The sequence below is a fragment of the Varroa jacobsoni genome, unplaced genomic scaffold (assembly GCF_002532875.2).
Source record: "Varroa jacobsoni isolate VJ856 unplaced genomic scaffold, vjacob_1.0 scaffold_927, whole genome shotgun sequence".
In the NCBI taxonomy this organism is placed as follows: Eukaryota; Metazoa; Arthropoda; class Arachnida; order Mesostigmata; family Varroidae; genus Varroa; species Varroa jacobsoni.
In genome coordinates, this window is record NW_019213829.1 from 1 (window position 1) to 11,128 (window position 11,128).

Here is an 11,128-nt window from a genome sequence, read left to right on the forward strand (position 1 = left end):
TATATATATCTCGCCTTATACAGAGTTGTATATCCGTGTCTCGGTGTGATGCTTGCATATGTACTTATGCTAGCGTGTTTGAATAATTGTTCTCCGTATTTCCTTTTGGGCCTGGCCTCATCATCATGGTACGAACATGCATACAATCTTTGGATTTAACCTTTACTGCTAAATCGGATCTTATGCCGTATTAATACGTCCATCTCCCCTAGATCACTTGCGGCGGCTTTTCGTAGTTACTAACACTTTACTTAACTAAGGCATCTAAGCTTCCCTAGTAAGCAACCACCAGGTAATCAAGATCGATAGATATTTCATAATATGCAATACCGTGTCGCATCTTTATATTACCAGATCAGGCTAGTCTAATTTTACTTAGCAAATGATTTTGCTATCAGCTAATTAGCGCCGCTTTAAATATACACATATGTTGCAGGCTTTTAGTGTCTTGCCGACTATTCTGACCATTCCATTGAAAAATTCGTTTTTTTTTTTTGATAAAATCCATTGTACCATCAGGTTGGGGTCCTTTGGAAAACACGAATTTTTTAAGCTTTCCCGAAAATTCGGCAGAAATTTGCCGATGCGTTCAGAAAAGTTTATAGAGGAATAATGATTGCAATCTTGCCAACCATCGCGTAGCAGGACGGTGGAGAGAAAAATACCTAAGAGGATGATGACCTAGATGTTTACATGTTAGGAAAACACAGTAAATCATATCAATGTCCCGAGTGCAGTCCGAGTGACAATGAATATCCCGAGAGCTTCTCGTGGACAGATGAAATTTGTTGAGTTTTCCCCTAGATGTCTGGCGCTCTCATTCCTTCTCAACCTGACACACTAATGATTCATTATGAGAATATTAGTAAGCGCGGTCGCGATAATTATCTAAAATAACGGGTTTCTGCCTTGACTTATTAAGTTCATCGAACTTAGTCACAATGCATTTGTATACACATTTAAACATCTTTAAACTTTCTTTAATAGTTCATTTTATGGTATGTTAGTACAGTTGCTATTGTTATTTCTGCGTTTTCTCGTTTTCTGTGGCGTGTTTTCCCCATTGCTGCTGAATATGGAGCTCGTTTTTCGCAGAGGTCTTTCTACATAACGCCATTGAAATGGCTTGCGCCAATTGCTAATTGGGCTTCGTATGTCGTCTCTTACAATTCAGTCTTTTTATTTACTAGAAGATGCCTTTCTTTATCCTACGGACCAACTACTATTTTGGGCGCACATGTCCATCACGAAAATGTTGTACAAAGCTACTAAATGATAGTATTAATAATGCTGGACCACTAATAATAGTTATAATAGAAAATAATAAACCTTCGTCCAGTAACTTTTACGGTTCATGGATCAACTCAAAAGCTCGTTAAACTATACCGGGTACCAAAGCAGCACTAGCTGTCATGCATAAGGACGCTAGGTGTATATAGTTATAATCTGGACATAGAGACATCATAGGTGTATGCCGCGGCTTATATCTTATCCGCAACAAGGGCTCAATGCCCCTTGGTTAAACCTTCTCACAAAATATATGTGTATATAGGTATGCCTGTCTGTCTATTCATAAATCGATTCCTTGCCAGCAATCAGTTCGTTTCTCATTTGCTAAACACATCAAAGCAGCCACAAGGGTACGGGATGTCTTTACCACCGTTTGTGTTCATCAATGAGCACGTCTTCAAATTGTTTGCATTTCAGATAGTTCAACACAAATAAGTGCAGTGTCTGAGCAGATTTAACCCTCCTGAATGCTCTGTTGCTCCATATGTAATAGCACTCGAACCGTGTCCAGTGGCACTTGAATGTTGCTATGTGCTGATTGAAGTAGAGCCTGGCCATCTTCCTGCTGCAGCAGTTGCACACCTTCGCCCAATGAGAGTTCCCCGCTTGAAGTGCAAGTACCTAAAACGTGTCCATCGGCAAGCACGATTTGCTTGACCATCTGGCCGTTGGCATCAGGGGACAGCGCAAGTGCTACGGCCGCTTCGCCTTCACCAATGACTGCGGTCACGGTAGCGGTGGTCGTCGCGCCTTCCTCCTGCCCCTGAGCCTCTTCGGTGGTATTCTCATCGCTCTCAAGAATGGCCTGCTCAAGAGCGGCACCCTGCTGTAAAAGTACTTCGTCTTCAGGTTCAGCCTGGAATGAAAGCGCAAAAAATATCCTTTTACTAATATATCCCTCAATATTGACTTAGACAAAATATGGACAATTACGGATAGAAAGAACGATGAAATGCAGGAAACTCTACCGTGCCAATTTTTGTCGTAGCCAATTTTTTGCCTTCTATATCTCATCGGAAATATCTGGGCACTTTACACCTTTGGGCAAACATGACTGCTCAAGTATACACTCAGTTATACTAGTAAATATACTCTTGTAAACATAATAATAGCTTGTTCATGTGAGGTAAGTTTATACAGAACCACGTTATTGGCTGTTCGTATTGCAGTATGAATGAGCAGTATTATTGCATCGAGTGACAAAAACAAAACAAATCCCTGCTCCTAATTCAGAAAAAAATAAGCAAGAAAATGATCGGATTCCCATTTTTTTACAAGCATGTAAACACGTTTTCTTTTACAGGTTTTTAATGCCATTAGGTTGGTAAGGAAGTCTTCCCAGTAAGCCAAATACGATATAAAGAAGCATCTTCATATTCTAACCGATGCAAAGAAGCTTACTTTTAGTTTAATCTAAAAGTTTAATCATGTTTTGGTCGGAAGACGGATTTCCGCAAGAGAGAAATATAACCACAGCGGCCCTAAGAATATTAAATAGATTCAGAAAAAATCAGGTAGAACGACACATATCTCTTTAAAGTTAAAGGTGCAATGGTGCACTAACCGACTGGAATGATACTGTTAAAACAAAAAACGGCGCGACGCGTACTCTTGAATAAACATACATTTGTATCGCGCCCAGCCAGACGAGTACAGTAAATTCTCTACAGGCCCTGTCATTTGTGGCAAGTTATTTTTTGGTATCTTAATTTGAGAGCCTGCAGCAATCGAGACACATACCCCAAAACAATATGAAAAGTGTTGTTACCATCGTACCTAGTAATCAGTTTCCCACCCGCTTTGACCAGAAGTAATGCGCAATGGCTATTATATCGTAGGATTTTAATAGGGTGTGATGAATGATTCAATGCGATGTTTAGCACTTGTAGGTTGTTCAACTCTAAACGCCGTCTTTACCAACGTCTTTTTTATAAGACTTATAGAGGAGAATATTTACGAGAGGAATTCATCATAATAAACTCTGTTTCCAGGACTTTCTTAGACTATAAATTTATTTGTTACGAAAAGTTAATTAAGATTTCCGAAAATAACAACACTTATGTTGAAAAGTGGGCCAGATGTTTGTATTCTATTTCAATGCCCCCATTATTAGGGTGTTTGTGCTTGTTTTGACTACCACATTAGCCCAACTCAAGAGGTTTAGTTTGTATCATGCATGAAAAACAATATCAGCTAAATGTCCTTTCAAAGAACACACGCATAACCTGATTTTTTTTCACTTAAATTTGAGTCTTGGTTCAGCATCGGTATAACCAATCACTTCACGAGGACAGGTTGTTTATTGACTGTGGCGCTATTTTATATGCTCCGTCCTTCACAAGCCCCATAGAAATAGACGAATCAAATTACAGGATCGTAGCGGCCACTCGATAACGCCGTCGCGCAATGAGATCGCCCAGTCTGGAACCATCTTTCCATGAAAATTTATTGTTCCTCGTGCTTTGCAGCAAGCTATGCCATTTCGTTAAAACCAAAGGTGATTTGCATCCAGTAGCTTCATTTTGATACACAGAAAAAGTTGTGTCACAATAGAGCTTGAAGAAAAAGGGTTTAATGGCACTTCCACAACACACCACACAGTGATTCCTTGCAATAAAGTCGTTGTTTAACACTTCCTCAGGTTCTTTGAAGTCTGCATGCAACAATTTTGAATATTCAAATAATCATTCTGTTTGCAATAAACTGCATCAAAGGAGAAGATGTGGTCGAAGAAGTCATTAACACGTGCCTTGCAGCGCAACATCTGGTCGACAAGTAAACGGTACTTGTGAAAATCCTGAATCTGTAATTATTGAATCAAGTGTACCCTGTACGTATAAAAATGCACCCCTTGCTTCATAAGGCATCGCAGAGTACTTCCCATCAGGTTGCTAAATATGATGTCGCGTTCAGGTCGTGCACACTGTTGCGAGCTGCAGCCAATCGTATCGGAGTTATCTGGTTTACTTCTCCTCTAGTTCATGGTTTTCCTGACCCTACTCTATCTGCGAGTAGGCCAATCCCATCGAATTCCTTGATTAATCGCCACCTACGTCAACAAGAAATGCCGTTCGTATTCTCTCCAGCACTTGCGGAGGGTTATTATAATTACTCCCCATTTCTACGAAAAACAAACGCTGTTCCAAACTGTAGCGCTCCACCATAGCAAACTGCAAACTCTTCCGCTTAAGAATCCGTCAGTTCCTGCTTGTTTACAACCGTAGCATAAGAGGTGCAAAATAGAAATCAAACATTTACCCCATCTATAGGGAAACGTATTCTCAGACATATTTCTATGACAAGCCTATCGTCCTTGCAATAGTTTAATGGGTAACTGTTTGCAGGCTAAACTTAGCGACAAATAATGTCTGGATCCGAAGCACTTCCTCTCGCGCTACAAACCAGCCGTAATAATAATGAGCGGAAGCCGTAATGTTTAAGTATCGGACGTAAAATACGAAAAACCTGTATGACAAGCGTATCGAATCTTCTTAAGAAATTCGTCGCAATGATCAAACTTCGTAAAACATACTGAAGAGACTTTCTTACCAACTTATTAGCATCAAGACTATGGATTCAAACAATCTCATTTCAATATGAATTCTACCTGGGGAGCAAAAAAATTCGGTTCACTGTTAATAACTGAAATAGAAAAAGACCGCCCCACCTCGCTGTCACCCTCCTTGTAGAATGGCGTTTCCTCTGTAGTTGACAAAATTGACTTTATAACTTTTGATAACAGGCACTCTTTTCCCACATTTTCCTCATCAGGTTTGTCCTGTAATGTTCGCATACAACTGTCGTACTTTCATTTTGAAACTGTCACATTATTAGTCGGTAACGTATAATATTGAGATTGACACTGCAGACGTACCCTAACGTAAGTCATAATCGTGATGGCATTCATTGATCTTTATATCCATATTTACGAGCATGTGAAGAATGATGGGATTGGGTTTCGTAACGCGAGTTTGGGAATACAAATATGTTTCAAAACAGTATGTCGCTTACGTTTCCCTTTTGTGAAATTTAACTACAGGAGGAAAGGTATAATGAGATGCCGAATGCTAGCAGGAATAGGAAAGGTATGATCAACATCATATCACAAATGTCCGATGTTCTTACAACATTTCGAGCAGATATAGATGAACCTTGTAACTAGTAAAGACTGACAAACGAATATATGAAAATTAAAAACACGAATTACTGAATCGTGAATGCTTTCCACAATATCCTCAGCCGTGATAAGGCAACACACTCCTAGACGTCGACTTCCAGCCTACTCATGCAATACAAATATGTGTTGTACTTCGCAGATAGTGTCGAAGACTCAAAAGCCGACTATCCAAATCAAGTTCATAAAGGATTTAGTATGTCATCACCGTCGATCAGCATTGGGAACGTAGCTTGGAGGTGATCTCATTTACGCTTATCCGGTGTGTATTTGGAGACTATTGGAACACAACATTTCAAATATCAGGATCAGTTAAGGATAATTTCACTAAGCAACGTGAAAGAAAGTATCGTCATTAAGTATAGAAAAACTCCAACCTATAGTGAACAGTATCATCTACTGTCGAATTCGAATTGGCGTGATGAGCTACGGGTAAGCTAATGCTTTCATCCCGATCCTTGTATTTAATCTTCCCAGGTCACCGCTCATTAGTCGAGACTTTGTCCTTATTTCAAAGTAATTACGAACCTAAATGAAGTCATACTGAATACGGAATTTCTCTCTACTAATGAAGTTTTCATCTGCACTCATTTGCGCGGGAATAAGAACATGCATGGTCCTCCAGGTATCGCCTATTTTTCAGATATTATTTGGTAGATGTGGCACATATGCATGATATATTCACGAACCTTTTGTTCTAGTTGGGATTGCTGCATTATTGTTGATGCGGTAGTGGTACTTGTTATCGTGGTGGCCTGCGATGACGCGGCGGTTGTCGTAGCTTCCTGGCTAGCGGTTTCCATCATTCCTGAAGCGTCCACCTGCTCTGTTTGACCCTCTACAGCGGACTCGGCACCTTCATGAGACTGGACATGCTGCAGTGATACTGGCGTCACAGTTCCGTCCTCATTAATAACAACAGGCTGACCATTTTCATCTTCATATACCTGGCCTACCACCAGACTGACTTCCTCCTAGATTAACAGAAAATAATAATGATATAAAAAACATTATGATAAAAAACTACATGTCTTATTCTTGCAATTGCTTTATCTTTTGTTATTATCATATCGCAAAATGTTAGTTTCTTAAAATCATCACAAAAAAGCTAGACTAAAAACCTCCTTACTAAGCTTTACCTAAAACAAATGATTATCATTAAACCTATCAACAATCTTTTTTAAACCAGCATTTTTAATGGTTGAAAAACGCAGATTTTTTTCTGGTACCAAACATCGAATTATATACAGATGACCCAATCACTTGGGCCGTCACCGGCCATTTTTAAAAATTTTGTGGTACCAACAGGCTCGCCCTAGATCTGTTAGATTGCGAATCAATGACTGCTTATTACATAGCACAGGGTTGGTTATTACCTCTTCCTCAACTGTTTGTTGGTGCTGTTGCTGTAACTGTTGCTGTTGATGTTGTTGAACAGTAACTTGTGACACAGCGACTTGCTGAACGTGGTGCTGCGAATGTTGTGGCGACTGGTGATGCACCACCTGCACCTGTTGTTGTTGCTGTGCCTGCTGTTGGAGTTGTTGTTGCAAAAGCTGTTGCTGTTGAAGCTGTTGCTGTAACTGCTGTTGTTGCTGCAGCTGCTGTTGTTGCTGCTGCAGTTGTTGTTGTTGCTGTTGCTGCTGCTGCTGCTGTTGCTGCTGTTGCTGGATGTGCTGTGCAGGAGTAACACTCTGCGGAGTGAGCAAAGAAGTACCCCGAACAGACTGAGGGGTAACACGCGTGATACCCCCGCCTCGTGGATTTGTCACGTTGCCGGAATGCTATAGTAGATGAGGTACGACACAGTGAGTCAATTAATTGTTAATGAGTTCGTCAGATAGCATTAATTATTTTAAATTTTTTGACTTTTCCTTACCGTCCTGTCCATCGAAACCTACGAAGCCGAGTATATGTATGGAATAAAAGATATACGGTGCAACTTACGCGGTGTATATTAAATTAAATAATCTTTAATAAGTCCATACTACTCAGCGGAATAAGAACCAGGCGCGGCCTTGAGCAGAGTTGATTTTACATAGGTCAATATGGCATTTAATAGCACATATTGTGGTGTATGATATACTGTACTACTGTCTAAGGCCAAAAGCAAACGCGGATATTTACATACTAAATATAGTGAAAAGAAAGTTATATTATTACAAGGTCATACCCGAAGTAGACTAGTGCCAGGTTGTGATCTGTTTACATGGGACGCACCACGGGGGGCGGCCGTTACTACTCGAAATTGTGGCTTTGGTGAACTCAGAATGTTCGGTGTCATTCTGCTCGGGGTCATGGTTACTGCCGATTGCGGTTGAGGAATGTAGCTCTTCACGTTACCTGTACGTCTCACAATTGACGGCGGTGCCATAATTCCCATATGAGACATCGACATTTTTGACACAGCTACTGCACAGAAAAAGAAAAATCAAATACGAAGTTTGAAAACCAGGCTAATTGTACCGGAATTGAATGCCCACTGATGCCCAGCGCATTAGTTTTAGTTTAAAGAAGTATGGGATACTTCTTTCAATAATCTATACATGTGCTTAAGATGTGAGATTCCTAGCGTCTACATCGCTCAAAAAGGCTAGAGTTAGCCTCTTTTCTAAGAAGCACCCTTTGAGTTATAACAAATGCCGAGCTAGAGCCATGCAATAAGTAAACACTGGACCCAAATCATAAAACATGTGCAGACCGAATTCATCATGCCCAATATTGTTACACAACATTGCAACACTAACCAGGTGTTGGTCGGTGATTAATGATAATGTTTGGCTGCACAATACTTCGTGGAGTGGTCTTGTGAAGTGGCGAGGCCGCATGGCTGATTATGGGCCGGCTCAGTCCAGAACCGCCAGCACCTGAGACGTTTCCTGGCACCGATGATGATGCGGGCACCCGAATTGGCGCGCGATGCCGTGCACTTGGTGCCGGCCGGTAGATTGGATGCGCTTTGACAAGGAAGTCTGTTTCAGGCAAATATGCTTCTCGGTCAATTCTGTACATACCTAAATTTTTGTTGCCTAACGCAGCTGCGACCATCTCGTCAACAAGTTCAACTAAATCGTCGCCCTGTAAAATCATCATTCAGACGAAAAAAAACATGATAAAAGGCGTTTCCAATGCATAGCAATTTATTTACAAAAAAAACCTCAAATACGATAGGTTACAAAATAAAACAGCTTAAGAATTAGATCAACTAACAAACCAAGGTCAAGGTGTCAATTATGATACTTAAGAGCTACAAAAATACTATTAGCAAACGCACCATATCTATGTAGATATAACAACTTCTTCTTGCAATATGAACTTTATTTTTATAGGCGTAGGCTATTTATAGTGAAAATCTTCTGGTATATGGCTATGTATTAGACTTTTGGTTAGAAATGGGTTACAGTTATATTGCACTGTGTTAATAGATAAAACAAACCTCAGTATCATTTGTCGGCGTCATGAACTCTCTGCCAAGTCGATCAGTCTGCTGGAGGAGGGTTTCAAGGTTCACAAGCATCATTGACACATCAGGCACCGGTGGGTCACCGTCCTCGCTTTTAGCGAGCAAAAATTGCCACATCGTTGCCGTTTGGGCAACGCGATAAAGGCAAACGTCTAGAACTTCTTTATCAGTACATTGCCGAAGTGCTTCTCGAAGACGATTTTTTCGGCGAGTTGATACCATGTCGGCATAGCTCCGCCTTTTATTGATTAATCGCAATCAAAAACGCAGAGCAGAAATATACAATTAGTAGGTCGTGGACTACAATTATAATAACTGAGCTACTTAGGTTAAGTATCGGGTTGCATATTGTTTGTTTCTGCCCATAGATACACTTGCCGGTAAAAAATATCTAAAGAGTTTTGGCAAATCGATTTGTTGTTTGATAAAATCTATATGTAAAACTTCTTGCCGGAGCACCTAGTAGCAAATCATAGTTATTTTAAGGAAACTTACGGCTGTGTTTTACGTCTCTCCTTCTCCTCACGTTCTTTTCGTGCGGCTTCAGCTAGTTGTTCCTGATGCCGTTGACTCTCAATATCTTCGCCATCATCATCGCTTTGAACAATCTCCTCAACGTTCATTGGCGGTGGCAAATTATCTGGATCTCCGTGCTGCGTTAGGCGGAAGTGCTTTCGCAACCGTAATTCGGAAATGTAAGCGCGATCGCACTGGGAACAACGGTAAGCTTTGAGTTTTCCAGTCAAACTCAGATCGGTTCCCACTGAAATACAGCATATACAAAATGGAAAAACAAGCTATATTTAAAGGAAAACAGGGCCGGTTGAGATAAAGAATTCCTTCGTTTCTTCATCTTAGGCACCCTGGTGAGCCGCACTGCAATTTACATCAAATCATCATATATTTACATCAATACATACCACTGCTATATCACATTGACATTTACCACTAATATATACTAAAGAAAAAATGTAAGGATAAGTTTAGTAAGCACCAACAAAGCAGACAAAGAAAGTATCACGGCCAGCCTCTGCAGCACTTTTGTTCCTGAAGCAGTGTCCTGTATACATCACCTATAATGGTGATCTAAATCTGCAGTTTAGAAAGCAACTCCGTTACTCCAGCAACACTCAAGTATACTCACATTTCTAATAATTATTATATTAGGAGCTACAGGAATCTTTCCATAAAATAAGATGTGGCGTAGACACAATGGAACACCAGCACAGTGTCTGCTTAATGCATAAGTTGTATTGAACAAAATGATTCTTGGTTAATCATGTCAGTTAGACATTAAGATAATGTCTTTTATAATGTATATAGCAGATCACAATGAAAAACAGATTTAGTGGAAACGCCGAAATTATTAAGGGTAAATTCTAAACCAATCAACTTTCAAATGATTTTGCTTACACTGTGCCTCTCTTACCGACAAGCTTCCGGCGTTTTCTTTTAATACCATCTTCTCCAACTTCGACACCTTCGATATCTGAATAGCCGCCGTCACTCTCATCCGGCGGTGGCTCTTCGTGGAAGTCAAGATGATGAATCCTTTTATAGTCGCGAACCATGTATTTTGGCGGTCGACTAATACGACCCGATCGTGTCCGAGGTACTTGCTTCTTCAAAGCCTCTCGCTCTTCTTTCGTTAACGACGGGCCCTCCGGATTAATGTCATCGTCGTATCTGTACGAGTAAGAATAGGATTTCTTTTAACATCATGGAACGATGATCTTTAGATAGAAACACGTTATAAACATATGTAATATTGCTTCCAAAAACCAAGTAATTGTTAATAGAACAATGTTTCGTATAAAGTACTTCTCTATATGTGAAAGGCGTACTTTTTGGCAGGTCGTCCGCGACCCTTGTAGCCTTTGGGATGAACTTTAGGCAATTTCGTTGCCTTCGGTGCCCGCGCCGCTGCGGCCCCGACGGGCTTTATGCCTTCCTTTTTGTCTTTCCGCTCAGGGTAAATCACTCTATAGATTATTCTGGTATTCGTCTGCGGATTGTATACGACAGCACTCCCACCTGTCTGAATTGCCTTGGCCACTTGCTGCTGTTGTAGGACATGAGCGATCTGCTGCAGCTGATCTGGACTGAGAGTCTGGGTTGAGTGATATGAATTGCCTTGCTGGATAATCTGTAGAACATTAATTAAATTGGAATCTCGTTACGCAAATGAATACGAATAATAT

The 11,128-nt window shown here is 40.5% G+C and overlaps 1 protein-coding gene across 3 annotated transcripts in view; it reads right to left on the bottom strand.

Annotated features, from left to right (window-relative positions):
• Positions 1-464: 464 nt before the first annotated feature.
• LOC111265055 (uncharacterized) overlaps positions 465-11,128 on the bottom strand; it is a 20,296-nt gene continuing 9,632 nt past the window's right edge. The window contains exons 5-13 of one of the 3 annotated variants that reach the window (XM_086970327.1): positions 10,772-11,073; positions 10,357-10,613; positions 9,423-9,690; positions 8,901-9,165; positions 8,212-8,542; positions 7,638-7,873; positions 6,841-7,248; positions 6,154-6,438; positions 465-2,146 (exon numbers count right to left, since the gene is read on the bottom strand). In XM_086970327.1, coding sequence (XP_086826453.1) covers positions 1,745-2,146; positions 6,154-6,438; positions 6,841-7,248; positions 7,638-7,873; positions 8,212-8,542; positions 8,901-9,165; positions 9,423-9,690; positions 10,357-10,613; positions 10,772-11,073 — 2,754 coding nt within the window. In that variant the 3' untranslated portion in view covers positions 465-1,744. Of the gene's footprint in view, positions 2,147-4,122; positions 4,340-6,153; positions 6,439-6,840; positions 7,249-7,637; positions 7,877-8,211; positions 8,543-8,900; positions 9,166-9,422; positions 9,691-10,356; positions 10,614-10,771; positions 11,074-11,128 lie in introns of those variants that run through there. The other 2 variants (XM_086970326.1, XM_086970328.1) reach the window with 2 other exon arrangements.